Source organism: Podarcis tiliguerta (genome assembly GCF_965153285.1).
Source record: "Podarcis tiliguerta genome assembly, chromosome: Z".
Taxonomy (NCBI): domain Eukaryota; kingdom Metazoa; phylum Chordata; class Lepidosauria; order Squamata; family Lacertidae; genus Podarcis; species Podarcis tiliguerta.
This window is the reverse complement of record NC_139553.1, coordinates 15,442,524-15,463,032: the sequence shown is the minus strand read 5'-3', so window position 1 is coordinate 15,463,032 and position 20,509 is coordinate 15,442,524. Positions and strand designations below refer to the sequence as shown.

The window sequence follows — 20,509 nt, the reverse complement described above, 5'->3', positions numbered from 1 at the left end:
GGGGGGAGAGAGAGAGAGAGAGAGAGAGAGAGAGAGAGAGAGAGATGTTGTCGAATGACTACCGGAAGTGATCAATGTTGACTCGCCAACCTCCACCCCTCTTCCTCCACGCATGTCGCTCCCGCTCCACGCGGCCGTGCCAGGAGTTAAAACGGCGGAACCGGAGGCAGCGTTTCAGGAAATCGCGCGACCACGTGCCAGCAGTCAAGATGGCGGAAGCTGCAGCAGCAGCACCGGCCCCGGCGACATCCGTAGAAGTGCGGCTCCCGGTTCCCCGCCCTCGCCTGGCTCAGAGCTTCTCCCGCGAGGCGGGCGAGCGGGACAAGGACCTGGTGGCCCCGGGGGACACCATCACCACCGATCCAGGATACATGAGGTGAAGGGAAGGCGGGCAGGCAGGCTCCTTCTCATGGAAGCACCCACGTGGGTAGCTGGTTGCTCCGTAAAATACCTGCCGTGTTTGTGCGCGTGTTATGGGGCAAGCGAGGGGGACACAGCTATCGCGCTCCTGCCACCAGCCCTAATCTTGGGACTTAATCGGCTCCCCTGAACCTGAGCAGCCAAGAGTACCCCTGAGCATGTGCAGAACGATGCTCCCAGTGCAAGGGGCGGCATTGTATCTTGCTGGCTTCGGTGCCTGCTTAGATATTAAACCACGTGCTCTCAGAGGCACTGTTGGTTTACAGATTAGTTGGTTGCAAGTCACTTAGGGCTGCCCTGGGCTGGATAAAGTGGCTAGCAGGTTTAGTAAATAATAATAATAATAATACTAACAGTAAAATAATAGGGGAGAAGAGCTTGGCGGCGGTGATGGAGCAATCACTTTTATTTATTTATTTTATTTATTGCACATGATATATACCCTGCTTGACTGTGGAAAAAGAAGCCTCAAGGCAATCTACAAAAGATAAACCAGGAAATCAGGATCGTTGCTGATATACCCCTCCTCCATTAATTTTGTCTGAACCCCCTTTTTAAAGTCATTGAAGCCAGCAGGGCCTCAGCTTGTGACAATGAATTTCAGACATCAGCTACATTTGTGAAAAAAGTGTATGTCTATGACAATCACAGGAAACTACCCTAAACCTAGCCAGAGCAATGATCCATCTCGTTCAATATCATCTACAATGACTACAGGGTTTCAGGCAGGGGGTCTCTTCTCAGTCCTACCTGGAGATGCCATCAGAGATTGAACTTGGGACCTTCTGCATGCAAAGCATGTGCTCTACTCACTAAGCTGCAGCAATTCCCCAGAATCTAGTTCAGTTCATTGGCTGGCCCTAGATTCTAGAATTCTGAGAGGTGAAGGCAGTGGCGGCAGCAACAGCAGCTGCAGGGGAACTACCAGCTTCCTTCCCACCATATGCTATTCTATAAATCTCTTCAAACACTCGCCTGGTAGTTGCCATAGGAGAGACAACTTTGTGGACAGATGAGTGACCAGGGCAGGGCAGGAGAGAGAACCCTTCTTTTCTCTATTTCTCTAAACTAGAAAGCCTAAATTTTTTAGTTGCATTCTATATATCGAAGCAGAGTAAGGACAGTATAATGCACAGATGAGCAATGATCATATTCTGATGTTTTTAAAATAATCTACAGAGTTGTGTGCCAGACCATTTATTTTTCCTATTCTCTGGTAGAGGCCATGGGACATACCTGGGAGGCGAGAAGCTCATTGCCTCTGTGGCTGGTGTTGTGGACAGGGTGAACAAGCTGATCTGTGTGAAAGCTTTGAAAACAAGGTGAGAGGTTCCAGAAGAGTAGCTGTCTTACACCTCATTTGCACGATGCATTTAAAGCAATATTGCACCCCTTTAAACAGTCGTAGCTTCCCCCAAAGGGTCCTGGGAACTGTAGTTTGTTCAGGGTGCCGAGAGTTGTTAGGGGACTCCTCTATTCCCTTCAGGGAGCTGCAATTCCTAGAGTGGTTTAACACCGGGAATTGTAGCTTGTATACCACCCTTCATCTGTAGCCCTCAGGACAGTTCACAACATAAAAATACAAGATGAAAAAAACTTGTTGGCTAGTTTGTCTGTCATGCGGATGACAAAGTCAATAGTTGGCTCTTTTGGATGCCCTCCTTGCCAGAAGAATATGTAGTTCTTCTCTCAGAGGCAGCCATTCAAAGTGAGTCTGGTTTCCTGTAGAGTGGCAACATGAGCGTTGAGTGTTTTCAGCTCACAGTCAGTGATGGCCGTCTTCTGTGAGTCATTGACCTGCAGGAGGTTGGTGGACAAGACAGGGCACATGATCCTGGCGTTTTGGCTTGCTAGGCACAAGTGGCGATTTAGGATCAGAGTTTTCTTTTCCTAGATGGGCTACCTTCCCAAGTTGATGAGCCTCATCTGCCCCTCATATCCCTCTACAGCACATGCAGAAACTTCCTTCTTGACTGTTGGACCCACAATTGGTCTACTCAATCCACTGCAGCCTGTCTTCACATGCAGGGGGGAGTCTCTAATTCACCAAGGGTTTGAAATTCATCGGCTACCCACTCCTGGTTTAGCTGGCCAGTTGAAGCTGCTCCTGGTGTGTGGCCGCTGTCTCATGCTGATAGCTTCTTGAGCTGCAGATGAGAGCTGAGGTCAGGGTGGCGAACTACCCAGAAGGAGCAAGAACGAAAACACATGCAATGTGGGTGCAGCATTACGTTTTTGATGTTGATGTGGGCTTACGCAGCAATTGGTAACCCTTTTAAAAAACAATATACATTTACGCTCCCAGTGAATATTTGGTTTCAGATGCTTTCCTTGATTCTAAAAATGATTTCATTTGCTTCCCCAACTTGCACCATCAATCCTGACCACTGGTCTTGCTGCCTTTAGGTGGACTGTTGAGAATAACAGTTGGGGGCAAGGGAAGTGTGCAGGTTCCTAGCTTTTTAGTCAAGAGAATTCAGGTTACCAAAGAACCATCTTTTTGAGAGTTGTCTTTGTTTTATTTTCCTTGCAGATACAATGGTGAAGTTGGTGATATTGTGGTTGGACGAATCACAGAGGTACTGAGACTATCACTTTTTTTTTTAAGCTGAAGGTGGAGATCTTGCACCTCTCTGGACGTTGCTGGACTTCAACTCTGGTCCGTTGGCATGCTGGCTGCAGGGACTGATGGAAGCTGGAGTCCAACAGCATCTTGGGGGCAGCATCCTTACCCCAGATTTGAAACATACACAACATACCAACTTTTGTATTATAAAAGTATTTAATGAGAGAGAACATGTCGAGAGGAAAATGCTCAAATGGCCACCAAGGTAGTTTATGGTTTGTCATGGGGAATCTCATGCGGCCCTCTAGGTCTCTCTGTCAGGCCCTTGGGGCTCTCACCAGGCTGCACACTCTACCAAGTCTTCCTCAAGTGCTCTTGCCTAGCTGGATCATGTCCTTGAGTTGTGACTACATCTCTCCCTTGGTTGGACAGAGAAAGCTTTCTGTGTGGGCTTTTGCCTCTGGCCCCACCCTCCACTAGCTTGCGGCCCTGAGGAATCTCTCCCTGAGATAGCGCGGCCCTTGAGCTGAAAAAGGTGCCCATCCTCTGTAAAAACATTACATGGTAATAGCATACCTGCACACAATCGAGGCACTTTTGGTTCTTGGGTCAGTGGATAGGGCCAGGCTGATCTTCCTCTTGCCATGCTCCATGGAAGAGAAATCTCTTGATTTTAACAAGTACTTAAGAAGATGTTTTTTCCCTTTTTAGGTTCAGCAGAAACGGTGGAAAGTCGAGACCAATTCCAGGCTGGATTCTGTCTTGCTCCTTTCATCCATGAATCTTCCAGGAGGGGAGCTGGTGAGTGCCCTCCCAAAGCTGCATCAGCTAGGAAGCCTTGGGTGTTTTATCTAAAGACACCCTAGCAGGCTTATTGGGCCCTCACATAAGCAAGGGCTCCATTGCCAACTCCTGAGCACACAGAGAATAATACTCCTAGTAATGGTTAGTGTGTATGTTGTGATTTTGCTGCCTGTTTGATATCAAGCATATGCCCAGAGGCACTCTTATTTCATTTAGGGGAAATGCCTTTTGGCTCAGTGGTAGAGCACATGCTTTTCAAGCAGAAGGTTCCCAGGTGGCATCTCCACACAGGGCTGGGAGATACTCCCTGTGTGAAACCCTGGAGAACCACTGCCAGTCAGTGTCTGACTTTGGTATAAGGCAGCTTCCTATATTCATATTTAAATCAGAATCATGAGGACTGGAATTTTTAATTGTACGAGAAATGGTCACAACTCAGTGGTAGAGTGCCTGCTTTGCATGCCGAAGATCCCAGGTTCAATCCCCGACAGCATCCCCACATAAGGAAGGGAGAGATCCCCGCTGCCTCAAACCCCTGGAGAGCCACTGCCAGTCAGTGTAGGCAATACTGAGAGAGATGGACCTCGTGTATGACTCAGTATTAAGTTCAACTGACTTAAGACCTATTTAAATGAATGAATGAATTGTGCTTCCTTTAATGGGTGCGCCTGCATGTTTTTCAGAGGCGGAGATCAGCAGAGGATGAACTGGCAATGCGAGATTACCTGCAGGAAGGGGACCTTATCAGTGTATCCATACTCTAGTACTTGGCCAGGGGGAAGCCAAGGGCAGTGAAAAATCTGATAACCGCTCTCTGTTGTTGGACGCCTCTGGACCATTGGCCGTACTGGCTGCGGTTGATGGGAGTTGGGGAAATCCAACACTATCTGCCATAGGTTCTCTTTCCCTAAGCTAAGAAGAGGCACTCCCTACTCCCTACTCCCCATCAGCAAATGGCTGTACAAAATTGACTGATTTCCTTAAGCGATCCTGACAGGCAGAAGTCCAAGCGGTGTTCTCTGATGGGGCTGTATCGCTGCACACGCGGAGTCTGAAATACGGAAAGGTGGGTCAGCTTTACTTGCTTGCTGCTCTCTGTGTGGTGAAGTCACTCTGCCTGTCGTGTGCCACAGAAAAATCTGGACATGTCCCGGAACATGTGCCAGGCTTTAAAAGAGGATTAAACAAAGCTATGGTGGAGAGGACTATCAAGGGCTGCTAGCCATGATGCTCTGCCTCCACAGTCAGGCACAGTAATTCTTCTGAGTGCCAGTTGCTGGAAACCACAGGAGAGGAGAGTTGCTTTTGTGCTCGAATCCTGCTTGCAGGTTTCCTTCCCACCAGCATCTGGTTGGCCACTGTGAGAAGAAGATGCTGGACTAAATGGGCCATTGGCCAGATCTAGCAGGCTCTTCTTATGCTCTTACATTCTTAGAAGGCTCAGCTGGGCTGCAGAGATACCGTACTGGCATATGCTTTGTATATGGCACCTGAAATCAGTGGGGTCCTTCGTTCAATGCTTGCTCTTGGGATCAGATGATTGCTCCACTGGCTTTTGCTCCTAGGACAGGGCATGTCCTTGCCAGGTGCTTTTAATTCCCTGCAGAAGGCAGCCTGAGGAGATGAAGAGATCAAGTTCCCCAATTAGAATATTGTGAGAATCTACTCCTCAGTTTTTGGGCTCTGAACTTTGATCTTCCTGGGGCTGTGATTCTGAGACCATAAAGCCCTCCTACCTTTCTTTTTTATTGGGGGGGGGGGCGGAAATTGCAACACCTGCTCAGCGTAAGTGATTATTACATTTACAGGAAAACTTTCTCTTTTTTCTTTCTTTCTGAGTCCTGGGGCTCAGATTTAGGGCTACATGAGGTTGGGAATTTCTTACAGTCTTTGCTTTCCCCATCTTGGGATAAAAGCAAAGGGAGGGTCCCTGCCAGGGAGTAGGTTGCAATTGAGGATTATCCTGCCCACCCACCCACTTTGGGGGATTAGCATTTACTTAAAAGATGAAAGGAAAAGTGTGATTATGGAATAAAGGGTGAAAGGACAGCAAACTGGATTAAAAAATGTGGTGAGGAATAACTGCTAAAATGGGCTGACTTGATTAAGCCTTTGCTATTACTCTAGGGATGGATTTTTAAATCTTTTTGGTAGCCCCATGATCAAGGTATGTTTAACTTTCTCAGTAAGCAATGTAGGGTCCTGTACCTACATATCACCTGCATTCTCTGCTTCTATTAACAGAGTTCTTTCTCTGTTAGGCTCTGTTCCAGAGCTTGTGCTCACATTAATTGCTTCCTGGGATCTTAAATAATTAGTTAGTATTCCAATAGTACTTTGAAAGCAATCCATGTTCTCTGTAACCCTTAACAACCACTCTGTAAGGTATTTCCGTATACATTTCCTTCCTTCCTTAACAAACTTTAGTGAAAATTTTAAAAACAATTACCAGAGAAATTACAGCAGTGCTTTAGATTGTATATTCTGTGGATGTGAGCTGAATCTGTAATGTAAAAGATTTTCCAGGTTTGTTTCGATGCTCTTTGGATGACTGCATTCAAGACTTAATATCTGTACATGTATATCCCACCTTTTTCTCCAAGGAGCTCAAAGTGGCATACATGATTCTCTCCCTCCTCATTTAGTTGCCACGGCCCTGTGAGGTAGGCTATAGGCTGAGAGGGAAGACTGGCCCAAGGTCACCCAAAGAGCTTCACGGCCCAGTGGGAATTTAAACCCTGGTCTCTCGAAGGCCCTAGTACTCATTTAATCGTCACAACAACCCTGTGAGGTAGGTAAAGGTGAGAAACAGTGATTGGGCCCAAGAATATAAGATGACCCTTCCGGATCAGACCAGTGGCCCATGTAGTCCAGCATCTTGTTCATAGCACCCTCTCCTCCTGCGGCTTCCAGTAACTGGTTACTATCTCTGGCCATTCAGGTGGAGCATAGCCATCGTGGCTAGTAGCCATTGATAGCCCTCACCTCCATGAATCTGTCCAATCCTTTTCAAAGCCATCCATGTTGGTGGCCATCACTGACTCCTGTGGGAGGGAGTTCCATATTTAACCTATGCACTTGGAGAAGAAGGACTTCCTTTTATCTGGCCTCCAAGGTCCTAGTGTGACATGCTGACCACTACAACACACTTTGCCCTCTTCCAGCACATTGGAGCTTTCCTCCTGCATCCTTGGTGCATTAACCACCACCTTCCCATCCTGACTGCTCTATGCTGACTTCAGGTCTGCATCTTTGTCTCTCCAGCTTGGGCAAGGTGTGCTCGTCCAGGTGTCCCCTTCCCTCGTGAAGCGGCAGAAGACCCATTTCCATGACTTGACTTGTGGGGCTTCCGTTATCCTTGGCAACAATGGGTTCATCTGGATCTACCCAACGCCCAAAGAGAAGAATGAGGAGGCTGGGGGATTCATCACCAACCTGGAGGTGAGCCAACAGGCCTTGGGAACGCAGGAGAGAAAAGTCCTTGGCTGGAGTTGAATGAATAGGCTATTTACTAGGTGTTTGCAACTGGCAGCTGCAGCCAAGTCTTGGCATTCTCCTCTTCCACTTGAAACCACCCCTCAAGGTAAGGGATGAGCAGTGGTGCTGGATGTGTTTTGAGGTTCAGCCTCCTACCTAGTTAAGAACATGAGAAGAGCCTGCTGGGTCAAGCCAATCGCTCATCTAGTCCAGCATTCTGTTCTCACAGTGATTGAGCAGATGCCTTGGGAAGCCTGGAAGCAGGACCTGAGTGCAGCATTCTCCCCTTCCTGTCGTTTCCAGTAAGTGGTGTTCAGAAGCATTGCTGCCTCCTACTGTGGAGGAAGAGCATAGCTTGTAGCCATTGTGGCTCATACCCATTGATAGCCTTCTCCATTAATTTGTCTTATCCTCTTTTAAAACCATCCAAGTTGGTGACCATCACCTTCTCCTGTGGAAACGGGTTTGACAGTTTAACTATGCACTGAGTGAAGAAGAACTTTCTTTTATCTGTCCTGAATCTTTCAACATTTAGCTTCATCCACAATATGTCCACAATTTCCATCATTACAGTTTTAGATTTTAGAAATGGGAAGTTCTGTGTGAGATCCTGGGAAGATTGGCTGGAGAGAGAGGGCTCGCTGTGTTAGCCTGTAGCAGCAAAACTAACAGTCTTCTGGTGTCTTATAGACTGCTGTTGTACCTGAACTGACAGTTTGCCAGAACTAATGTTCATCACTTGAGGCTGTCTTTTGCTTTCTCTCCTGTTCACATTAGGTCTAAAGTCTTTCACATCGACACGTATCCCTAAACCATAGTTTGTTACACCACAGGTTAGCACAGTGGTTCCCCAACTTTTTCAGACCCCTGTCACCTTGATTCTATAAACGCCCCCCCCCCCCCGCCTACTACCCTGTGAAAAGCATTATTTAGAATAGCGGTTTGCATGACACACTAAAGAAGATAGTAACAAAGTTCAAAACAGTAACAGTTAATTGCACATTTATTCAAAATCTAATTAAAACCATTTAATTTAATTAATTCAACAAAATTGGTGGATATGATTCAGTGACACCAGCTTTTCAAAGTCTGATAGATCTGTATGCCTTCAGTACCTCTTCTGCCTTTTAGTTACTGTACCTTCCTACCCCAGGTAACTCCACTGCCCACTTCCAAATTGACTGACTTAGTGTTGTGTGTGAACTCTGACTGGTGCCTTAACTATGGCTTGTTGTTGCCAGCAAACCACAGTCTGCAACCATTCTTTGGGTTACAAACCTTGGTTTGTTTTAACTGCGGCTTGGTGTTGTGTGTGTGAACTTGGGGTTCTTCCTTCACCACCCTCCATTGTTGCTCCTGAGACAATGGCCACTGACTTCATGTGGGTTCCTTACTTCCCCCTTTTAGCCAGTGCCCTTGTCTGACCGTGAAGTGATTTCCCGACTCCGGAACTGCATTGTGGCTCTGGCAGAGCAGAAACAGATGCTCTATGACACCAGTATCGTCTACTGCTATGAGGCCTCCCTTTCTCATGAGGTGATGTATCCAATCGCTGCTCTTTGTTCTGGGCTGTGGAAGGGTGGCAGGCTGGCTTGGCTATGCATCCACATGTGCACACACTTCCACAGGCCATTTTTTTCCTGTAATGAAATGGGTTGTCCATTTCTCCCCACCAATGAGTTGGCCCCTTGTATATCTATAGGACACCACTTCCTCTTCAGTTATTAATGCAAGCCATAAAGGTGTGACTTCCAAAACTCATGCAGTCTCTCTTCCCCACCCCCTTTCTTACACAATCTTAGTGTGAATATAATGCTAGAATGGGGTGTGGCTCTCAGTGTCTGGAAGGGATCCTGCGCTACTGAATTTGCGTTACACTGCTGTTCATGAACGATGACAGTCTGAAGACAAACACAATCTCTTTAACAACGGATGTGAGAATATTTTTTGCCAGTGATGTGAGCCCAGCTTCTAACTGAGCAGTTTGCAGGTGTACACCAGTAAGCCATCAGACGGGCTATTCGCTTTTATGAAGATTTTGATTGAAGCACATGTTGCCTTATCCATTTATCCTTTTCCTTGAAAGTTCTGGTGGTGAGAAATATCCCCAAACCTACAAGTACTTTTAAAACAATTGCAAAGCTGCTGGGGGGGGGGGGGAATGAGAGAGAGAGAGTTGGAGACATTACAGATCAGTGCTGTACATTACAGATCAGCCAGCTTCTTCCTGCTCAAACAAAATCATTCTAAAAAGCTGTAGGGCAGGTTTAGATTGACTACAAATTGTTCCTGAACCGTCTGTGCTGTGTGTTTTGGTCTTCTTTGCATGCTAATTCAACTTTTTTTATTATTTAAAAAAATAGCAGATCAAGGACCTTCTCAAGCCAGAGGTGATGGAGAAGATTGTGCTGGAGACGCGTCAGAGACTGCTGGAACTGGAGGGGTGACTGGAGAGAGAAAGTGGCGAGGCAGTGATGGTCCTTTCTTTTCAGGGATCTAGCCTCCCCAATGTGGGTTTTTTTCCCCAGTGTGAGATTCCATTACAAATTCCATACCAAATAGAAAAAGGGGGACTGTGGAAACGATGAGAACTTTTGCTTAAGAATCTTGGTATCATTTGTCATCCTGTGGCCCTCCCAATGAGGCTGGACTACAGTTCACACCACCACCTCCAACCACCAGCTGTACTGCCTGCAGGGGCTGATAAGTTGGGCTCCAGCAGGACAGGAGTCCAACAGTTTCTCAATGGCTACTGCTTCCTCAGCCCCTGACCTAGCCGAAATGCAGCATCACATTCCTCTACATGTAGCCAGCATTGTAAAAAAGCATCTGTAATACTGTGGATGCTTCAAGCTATGTGTGTGTGTGCGGGGTGGGGTGGGGGAAATATTTCTTTATTTTTACTGGAGATATTTCAATAAACTATAGTTGTTTTAAAAAAATGAGTGCATATGTGTTTGAGAGAGTCTTCACATGGAAGGTACTTCTTTAAACAGTGCAGAGTTAAACTATGGAACTCGCTCGGATAGGAGGCAGAGATGGCCACCAACTTGGGTGACTTTGAAAGAGAATCGAACAAATTAATGGAGAATGAGGCTACTGATGGCTATTAATGTGTCTGGCCAAACAAACCATAGTTAAGGATGGGTGCCGGGTTCACCCATAATGCTAAGCCACAATTAAAGCAAGGTAAGGTTTGTAAGCGGGTGGCGCTGTGGGTTAAACCACAGAGCCTAGGACTTGCTGATCAGAAGGTCGGCAGTTTGAATCCCTGTGACGGGGTGAGCTCCTGTTGCTCAGTCCCTGCTCCTGCCAACCTAGCAGTTTGAAAGCACTTCAAAGCGCAAGTAGATAAATAGGTACCGCTCCAGCGGGAAGGTAAACGGCATTTCCGTGCGCTGCTCTGGTTCGCCAGAAGCGGCTTAGTCATGCTGGCCACATGACCCGGAAGCTGCACGCCAGCTCCCTCGGCCAATAAAGCAAGATGAGCGCCGCAACCCCAGAGTCGGTCATGACTGGACCTAATGGTCAGGGGTCCCTTTACCTTTACCTAAGGGTTGTGAGCCAGCAACAAATTGCGGTTTGTTGACAGTAAGCAAACCATAGTTTAGGTAAGATGCAGGTGATCAAACAAACCATGGTTTAAGAAACCATTAAAAAATAATTCTATACCACCCTTCATCTGAGGATCACCAGGTGCTTTACAATATAAAAAGACAAAAATGCATAGCATAGTAACAAAACAATTACTCCACAAACTCCTAGTGTTATCTGCTGACTCGTTTTTATATGCCATGCAACAACAAAGCTTTCTAAGGGAGCTTACAAGAACATTAAAAATAATACAAGACTAAACATTAATCCTACTCAAGAGGAGCTCCATTTAAATGAATAGGCATGTCATTTCAATAGGTCTACACTGAGTATAACTTCGATACAACCTAACATAACCAATACATTTACTTTTAAAATCTGAATTTATTTAATTATTGCTTTTATATCCCACCTTCTCCAAGGAGCTCAAGGTGATGTGCATAGTTCTTTCCCCATTTTATCCTCACAACAGCCCTGTGAGGTAGGGTAGGCTGAGAGTATGTGACTGGCTTGCGGTCCCCCAGTGGGTTTCATGGTTGAGGGAATTTGAACCCTGGCCTTCCAGGTCCTAATCTGACACTAATAAGTGAGTCTTTCTGGAGAGAGCATTCCACAGAGGGTCATTCTGGAAAAGGCCCTTTCTCCAGCAACGATCCATTTTACCTTGTTTGACGAGGGCACCTGGAGCATATCGGGGTTCCAGGTAGGTACATGTGTGAGGAGCTGATTCTAGTTAAAAATAGTGATGCATTGCATTCTTTTAGGAGGCTGAGGCAGCCTCACTAACAACCAACGGCTCTGGTAGTCCAAATAGTCCTTTGTGTTTTGTTTAAGCTCATTGCACAACCATTTCCAGGAAGGATGGAGACATCCAGTTTCTTCATGAGGGGAAATCCCAGTGTGCTGGCAGGAGCTAAGCGCTAGGTGGCAGACGTCTCCTCGAGAAAATCATGTCAAAGTTCTCTAAGACCATGAAACCTATTTCCTTGATGCAGGAACAAACTGTCAAAGCTTCAAGGTGCTTAGATGTTTTCAGTGACCAGAACAGCTAAGGTAGGTTGACCCTTTACTGTTGTATTTATTAAATGTCATGTTGGCACATACAAAGTTTTTATACATAGATTCTAGCAGCAAGGTCAAAGAAGAAGAAAACCACTCATTGTTCCGTAACTCACACAAAACTCAACAAAGAAGGGAGGAAAGAATAGCATTAAGAAATAAAAGAGCGAGTAATACATATATTCAAGCTTCCCCATCTGCTCATCTTACTTTGCTTAATGGAAAGAGTGAAACCACATAAAAAAATAAAATTCATAGCAGGGCAAAATAGATCAATCAATCAAATAGACTTGATCTTCCTAGATTTATGCTCTAATATTGTTTGAACCCACTCAGACTGGAGATTGTGGAAAATATATCTATACTTATGATTTGAAATTGTGATTACAAAACAATAATAATAATTGCAATGGGACCCAAGGGTAGTTAAGGAAGGGATGTAGCTCAGTGGTGCAGAAGGTCCCAGGTTCAGTCCCTGGTATCTCCAGCTGGGAAGTACCCTGCCTGAAACCCTGTAAAGCTGCTACCAGTCAGTGTAGACAATACTGAGCTCAGTAGACCCAGTGTAAGGAAGCTTCCTGTGTTCCTATAATCTCTGAATCCAACCCAAGATAATTTATCTTACCTTACTTAAAGCCAAAAGGTTGAGGGAGCTGGAGCCAGGACCTTCGATTTCATTTGGGGCATGTGAGGAGGAACATATGGAAGAAGAAGTCCCTTAAGGTATCCAAGTTGCAAGGGATTTAGTGCTTTAAAGGGTAACATCAGCACCTTGAACTGAACTTGAGAACACATCAGTTTGTGCGAAATGGAAACAAAGGGCCTGGCACTCATCAGCCACTTGACCTATGAATTAGTTTACAAAGACTTCAAAGGCAGACCCACATAGAGTGTATTACAGAGGACTTGCTCAGTGGCTGCTCCCATACTTTGGAACACCCTAGGGAAACTAGGTGAGGTAATAATAATTGCTCAACATAGAGGACACCAGGGCATGGCTGACCCGGGGAATCTCTGATTGCAGCACTTGAGTTTGGGTATTGCTGTTCTGGACTGGACAATGGCAGAGCCATAGTTCCAAAGCAGCTTTTTCTTGAACAAAAAAGAAAATATGAAAGTGGGACCTTTCTAAGTTCTAAGTTCCCCATGACTCTTTGCTTTTCCCTGCTAATTATCTCATACCAGGAATGCTTTTCATTGCTATCTTTCACCAACCTAGACATCTCCCTGTGTTTTTGTTTAGCCATAAAGAAGGGAGGGGACTGAAGGAAACTGTCCCCAAAGCAATATGGATGTCAGGGAAAACAAATTTATGACGTGGCAGTTCAGAGAAGGCCCAGGCTTACCAGCTTGTTTACAGCACAGTTCAAACATGCACCTGAGAGCTTTTTCAAGTCTTCCAGAATGCCACGGTAGCTGCCTTGCAAAGTCAGTTTTCTGCTTTTGGCACATGGCAACGTGAGAAGTTCTATAAATCGAGAAATGTGCATTTTAGTGTCACGTTTATTAAGCTCCGGGGCTGCTTTAGTGTCAGATTAGGCATGCTGCCTGCTTGCTGTAATAAAGATAGAGGAGATACATTGACGCTACTGAAATGTCTTCTTCTGAGTCTCTCTAGTTTTTGAAAGATATTGTCTCTGTGCAGATGACAAATGGCTGGATTAATTATTGCACTCAGAAAGCAGAGGCAAATTGGGGTCCCCGCAGTGGCATTATTAGCGATGAGGCCGTTAATGAAGCACAGGATATCTCCAACATGCTGTGTTCACAATTCCCTGTAGTTCAGGAGATAGTACGTACTTCCCTCAATGAAACATCATGTCTTCATTAGGAAAGGAATAGAAAATAAAATGACTAATATCAGAACCACATTATACAAATCTATGGCGCAACCACATTTAGAATACTGTGTGCGGTTCTGGTCACCTCACCCCAAGTAGGATGATGTGGAGTTGGGATAAGTTCAGAAAAGGGCAGCTGAAACGATCCATGGGATGGAGCAATTCCCCTTTGGAACTTTTAAGATAAAAGACAGAAAGATAGACGCGTATAATCTTAGGCATGGCATGAAGAAAGTGAATAGAGCAAACTCTTTATGCCTCTCTTATCACATTAGAACACTAGAAGCTGGATGCCAGAAGATTCGTGACTTCCCTTATTTATTGTCAAAAGTGCACACTTACAGCAGCTCCCAAGGTACTCCAGATGCGCACACACACACACACACACACACACACACACAGCACCTAGAGTCTAGACAGCTGTTTGCAGGTCTGTGTCATATGGAGCAGTTGCAGCAGCAGTGGGACCATGCACCCCCCACTTCAGCTTATCTGATGAGATGACCACATGCAACCTTAGGCTTCTGAATGGAAGCCGTCACTGCTATTCCCTTGTTTCTAGGAGACAGTGGAATGATGATAACGATAATGATGATGATTTTATTATTTATATGCTGCCCTTTTGACTGGGCTGCCCCAGCCATTCTGGGCAGCTTTTAGCAAAATGTTGAAAAAACAGTAAAACCTCAAACATTAAAAATAGAGAATGGTAGGGATTCAACTGGCTACATGCACTCATCAGAGCCCCTGTCAGCCCCTGACACACACAGTAGGTAGCAATAGCCACCAAGGCTATCAATGGCTACTACACATGATGGCTGTATTCTGCCCCCATGGTCAGAGACAGTAACACTTTTTGAATACCAGTTGCTGGAAACTGCAGGAGGGAACAGTGCTTGTGCTTGGATCCTGCATGCAGGTTCCTCACTGGCATCTGGCTAGTCACTGTGAGAACAGGATGTTGGGTGGGATGGGCCATTCATCTGATCCAGCATGCTCTTCTTATGGTCTTACCAGCTGGTGGGAATCACAAGTGTGGAGATTGCTGTCATGCCCTGGTCCTACTTTCAGGCTTTCCAGAGGCATCCAGTTGCCTACTGTGGGAACAGAATGCTAGGCTAGATGGGCCATTGGCCTGGGCCAGCCAGCTCTTCTTACATTCTACCTCCACTTCCAGAGGTAGTATGCCTGTACTGCCAGTTGCTGGGATGTGCAAGTGGGGCGAGTGCTGTGATGTTCAGGTCCTGCTTGTGGGTTTCCTGGAGTTGGCATCTGGTTGGCCACTGTGTTACAGGATCCTAGACTAGATGGGCCATTGGCCAGATCCAGCAGTTAGGCTCTTCTTATGTTCAGACGTACAGCTGAATGAGTAGGCACACAAGTCTCCTGATCACATCTCCGCTATAGTGAGACATACAGCATTTCTATTTAGATTATAGCAGTACGTTTAGACCTACGTACATAAATTACAATACACAAACTTTATGCCAATTTGTGCCCTCCTCTTCTCCACGGTGGTGGAATGCTCTCCCAACAGAAATTAAGTCAGGCTCCCTCTTTTATGTGACTTTCTGCAGAAAATGAAGACAGACAGTTTCATTTTGGCAGGCTTTTAATGTGCAATACCTAGTTTTATTGCCATTATGTTCCTTTGCTGCCATTTAGGTGTTTTTAAGTGCTGGTTGTATATCATATTCTTCATTACCAATTTTGGAAACCATTGCACTTTTATTCACTTATATGATATGGTTTTATTTATGCTGGATACCTTCAGAAGAGCAGGATATAGCATTGTTATTAATAATAGGGATTTACAGCAGCCTTCGTCAACATGATGCCCTCCAGGTGTTTTGAATGACAGCTCCCACCAGCTTCAGCCAGACTGCTGTAGCTCCAAACACCTGGAGACCTGTGATGACCAGAGGGCATGCATCAGCTACTACGGGGTCTCTAAATCCTTTTGGCCAGACCTAGGTGAAATTTTATTCTGTTTGAACAGAGAGTTTTTCAGCATTACATTGCTTTTGTAAGAACATAAAAAGGGACTGCTGGATTAGGCTAATGGCTCATCATCTTGTTCTCACAGTGGCCAACCTGTGACACACATCCAGCCTGGACTCAAAATAATAGAGGATCTCCAGTGACACAACTGCTCTTTTAAAAATTTATATTTTATGGACAATATATAAATTAAATGGAAGAAATAAAAAAGGAAACAGAAAGTACATAAAAATACAAAAAGGAAAAAAAGATAAGGAATAAGAAAAAACTGCAATTTTGTACAGGCTTGTTGTTGTTGTTTAGTCATTTAGTTGTGTCCGACTCATCGTGAGCCCATGGACCAGAACATGCCAGGCACTCCTGTCTTCCACTGCCTCCCACAGTTTGGTCAAACTCAAGCTGGTAGCTTCAAGAACACTGTCCAACCATCTTGTCCTCTGTCGTCCCCTTCTCCTTGTGCCCTCCATCTTTCCCAACATCAGGGTCTTTTCCATGGAGTCTTCTCTTCAATATTTTTTCTTGCCATCTCATTTTTGACCGCATCCAACTTACCAAGGTTCATGGTTCTTACATTCCAGGTTCCTATGCAATATTTTTCTTTACAGCATTGGACTTTCCTTTCGCTTCCAGGCATATCCGCAACTGAGCAACCTTTCGGCTTTGGCCCAGCTGCTTCATCAGCTCTGAATCTACTTGTACTTGTCCTCCACTCTTCCTCAGTAGCATGTTGGACGCCTTCCAACCTGAGGGGCTCATCTTCCAGCGTCATAACTTTTATATGCCTGTTGTCTTTGTCCATGAAGTTTTCTTGGCAGGGATACTGGAGTGGCTTGCTGGTTCCTGCTCCAGGTGGATCACGTTTGGTCAAAACTCTCCACTATGACCTGTCTATCTTGGGTGGTCCTGCATGGCATAGCTCATAGCTTCTCTGAGTTATTCAAGCCCCTTCGCCACGGCAAGGCAGTGATCCATGAAGGGGTGTACATGCTTGCCTAAAATAAATGAAATTATTATTCCAATACATCTGGCAACCTAGCCAGATGGGTGGAGGATAAGTAATAAAATTATTATTTATTTATAACCTACTATATATTTTTTTACAAATGCATTCTAAATGTCATTATATTTGTCCATAAACAATTTGTCCATAAACAATCTACCTCTATAAACAATCAGTTGTATATTGCAAGAGTTGTCATATCTTCTTTTCATTGATTAAAGGGGGGCATTGATTTATCTGTCTTTGGATTAATCTGTCTTTTAGCCATAGTGAGGGCACGAAGAATCCATTTATGTTGACCAGTTGTCAAATTCCATATAGTGGGTAGATAATTTTAAATAATAATATTCTCTGATAGTATTAAGTTTCCCCCCAAAGTAATATGTATACAACCTAGTATTTTCTCCCAGAACTTTGTGTGTGACACTGCATAAACATATGTTTCAAAGAAGCATTATCCTTAATACTTCTCCAGCAGTATGTTTTCGTAGATAGTCCCTTTCTATGGAGTCCAATAAATTTTTGTTACATAAGACATAATTTAAAATCCAACACCTTTGCTACAAAAGCTAAAACACGTTCCCACTATCAGAAGATAACATAGGAACCTCAATTTTTTATTCCATTCATTTCTCAGAATCTGCATTTCAGACTGATTTATTGATACCAAATATCTATAAAAAGTGACCACCAGCTTTTTAGTCTCAAAGGGTTTAATCAATTGTTCTAATATCTCTGGTGTCTTAGATGTTGTAAAAGCTGCTTGGCCAAACAGGGTTATTAACAAATTCTGCAACTGCAAATATTGCAATTGGGCCATCTCCAATAAGTGGTATTTATCTTTTAACACAGCATACATATATAATTCATCTTCCTCATCTACTAATTAGTCCAGAGTCAGTTCATCCAATCCAACCATACTACCCCCCCCCCCCATTTTTAAAGTAGGGTTTTTGTTTTTGTTTCATCAAGCAATGTTAGAACACCACCTCTTCTTAACTAGCACAAACTACAACCTGGTGCAAAAATAAAGGTGTTTCAAATCTAGGCAAACATAGTAAGATTGCAGCTTTTTTAGTTTTTTATTTTAGAGAAAAAGAGAGTAGGAGACAGCAAGATACAAGTTTATAAAATTATGCTCAGCATAGAGAAAGTGGATAAGGAAGAACCTTTCTCCCTCTCTCCAAACACAAGAGCTCATGGACATCAAAGGAAGCTGAATGTTGGAAGCTTCAGGACAGGCAAAAGGAAGGGATTGGTCACACAGCACATAGTTAAACTATGGAACTTGCTCCTGCTGGAAGCAGTGATGGCCACCAACTTAGATGGCTTTTAGGGTGCATTGGACAAATTCATGGAGGAAAATAAGACTATCAGTGGCTACTAGCTATGATGACAATGCTATGCCTCTACAGTTGGAGGCAGTAGATGCTTCTGAGTAGCAATTGCTGGAAACCAGAGGAGAGGAGAGTCCTCTTGTGCTTGGGTCCTGCTTGCAGGTTTCCCATTGGGGCATCCGGTTGGCCATTGTGAGAACAGGATGCTGGACTAGATGGTCAACTGGCCTGATCAAGCAGGCTCTTCTTATGTTGTTATGGAGACGAGCTGGATATGAATAATAATAATATTGGGCCTAATGAATCAGATTATTGGTCTATCTAATTCAATACTGCCTATGCTGACAATGTGTTTGGGGGGTTTCAGGCAGGAATCTTTCCCAGGCCTATTTGGAGATGCTGGGGGATCAAACCTGGGACCTTCTGCATGCAAAGCACAAGGACTGAGAAAGATTCCAGCCTGAGACCCCAGAAAGTCACTGCCAGTTAGCATTAAAGATTCCAAAGACAGACCCTGGAATCTTCTGCCATGTGATTGTGGAGGCCTTTGTTCCTCTCATAACACTGACTGCAAAGCCAAGCCACTCTGGCTGGGGCAGACTCCCTATCTTAAATCACTGGCAGTTGGCATCAGCCACATAGATGCATGGGCCACTGTTCTGAAACGAAAAGCATTTCTGACAGTAAAAGCTGAGAAACACCAGTGATTGTGGAGAATGACCACCAGTCACTGCTATGACAGATAGTACTGACTGGTAGCTTTGTATGTTTCCATAGCTGGGTGTGAGGGGGAATTCAGGATGGAGAATGGCAAGCTATCAGCAGTGGCATGGAGTCTGTCCCCCACCTACCAAAACGTAGAATAGGTAGAGCATGAACCTCTTAATCTCAGGGTCATAGGTTCGAGTCCCACATTGCATTGACTTGGAATAGATGACCCTTGTAGTTCCTTCCAACTCTACAATTCTATGGTACAGTCGTACCTTGGTTCTCGAATGGAATCTGTTCTGGAAGTCCATTCGACTTCCAAAAACGTTCGAAAACCAAGGCACGGCGTCCGATTGGCTGCAGGAGCTTCCTGCACTCAATTGGAAGCTGTGAAAGCCGCATCGGACTTTTGGGTTCCAAAGAACGTTCACAAACCAGAACACTCACTTCCGGGTTTGTGGTGTTCGGGAGCCAAAACGTACAAGTACCAAGGCGTTCAACAACCAAGGCACAACTGTACTATGTTTTTAAATCAGACCCATTTGCACTGGAAAATCTTCTGATACCCCTAGAGAGTGATTTAGGCTTATTTATTTGGTAGGTGTTTAGTAAACAAAGTCTCAAGCTTTGGAAACGCTAAGCTTGCCTAATACTGTATTCACAATAACAAGTCTTGCCTTGACTTAAGTCATGCCTTGCTAAATTTTCCATTGTTCTTTGAGAATGTCAACAAGCCTGCAGCAGGGGTTTGTGTATTTGATCCATAGATTTTGTGTACTTTTGACTTTGAAAAACAGCTTGGACCCTCAAGTCTGATATCTGTTATACAGTACTCACATACGTACTGGGACTAAGCCCCACCCCCTTGATCTCATCCATGGGGCTCAGCAGGGATTTTTCCAGGGGGGTTCCCCAAAGCAAACTATAAAGGGCGAAGAAGCAGGATAGTTTCTTTAAAAACCAACCACCACCACCATAATAGTGCCCCTATATTTTGCCTTAAAATATAAAAAAGCTTCTAAAAATGCTCACATGTACTTTTTAAAAATGGAAGCTGGAAATCTGGCGATTGTGTGTGGGATGCCCCCCTTGCAGATGCCCTAAGGTTGCTCACACGTATACATGCCTAGGCTCTGAATACTCCGCCAAGATATCTAATATCAATTTACATGGGAGTAAATGATTGAACACAATGAGTGCCCACAGGAAAGTTATTGGGGGGGAGGAGCAATGTAAAACACTAAAGAGGAGAGAGCAGGCTAATTTCTCTCACAAAAATGTAAATAATTTCCTTTTAGTGAGGTAGGCTCAGACCTGCCATAATTTTGTCAATGTGTAATTCTTTTTATCAACGTCTAATTGCTTTTCCCTCCTGTTTTTATCTGTTCTTACTTTTAGCTGTAAGCCACTTTGAGTCCTTCTCAGAGAAACAGCCAAGGGGTGTGTGTGTGTGTGAGACACACACACACACAAACAGAGTATACTTGGTTTTAACGCTTGTATAATTGTTCTCGTAAAAAAAGAAGAAGCAACCAGTATGTGCAATTAATAATTATGGGTTGTATCCAATGCTAGTCCTACTTTAGAGTGAACCCACTGAAATGAAACCTGTTAGTTAATGGCATGGGCATCATTAACCAGACCCACTTGAATCAACCTGCTCTAAGTAGGACTTAACTGGCTGCAAACATACCTTTCAATA

At 44.6% G+C, this 20,509-nt stretch overlaps 1 protein-coding gene across 4 annotated transcripts; it reads left to right on the top strand.

Moving 5' to 3' along the window:
• Positions 1-59: 59 nt before the first annotated feature.
• On the top strand, positions 60-10,209 carry EXOSC2 (exosome component 2). Of its 4 annotated transcripts, none has more exons than XM_083423936.1 (9): positions 60-376; positions 1,641-1,742; positions 2,954-2,999; positions 3,698-3,787; positions 4,474-4,539; positions 4,788-4,856; positions 7,055-7,231; positions 8,675-8,803; positions 9,634-10,209. In XM_083423936.1, the coding sequence occupies exons 1-9, from the start codon at positions 75-77 to the stop codon at positions 9,712-9,714; spliced, it is 1,062 nt and encodes a 353-aa protein (XP_083280062.1). In that variant the 5' UTR covers positions 60-74; the 3' UTR covers positions 9,715-10,209. The 4 variants fall into 4 exon arrangements, with proteins under 4 accessions (XP_083280062.1, XP_083280061.1, XP_083280060.1 ...); XM_083423935.1 differs by having other exon boundaries at positions 9,631-10,209; XM_083423934.1 differs by having other exon boundaries at positions 98-423.
• Positions 10,210-20,509: the final 10,300 nt, after the last annotated feature.

What these genes read in the sequence shown, in the direction of transcription:
- EXOSC2 (XM_083423933.1), top strand. Translation starts at nt 113, where the DNA reads ATGTCGCTCCCGCTCCACGCGGCCGTGCCAGGAGTTAAAACGGCGGAA. An exon ending in CTTCTCATGGAAGCACCCAC is followed by an intron (nt 424 to 1,640) that starts GTGGGTAGCTGG and finishes ATTCTCTGGTAG; the next exon opens with AGGCCATGGGACATACCTGG. An exon ending in TGGTTGGACGAATCACAGAG is followed by an intron (nt 3,000 to 3,697) that starts GTACTGAGACTA and finishes TTCCCTTTTTAG; the next exon opens with GTTCAGCAGAAACGGTGGAA.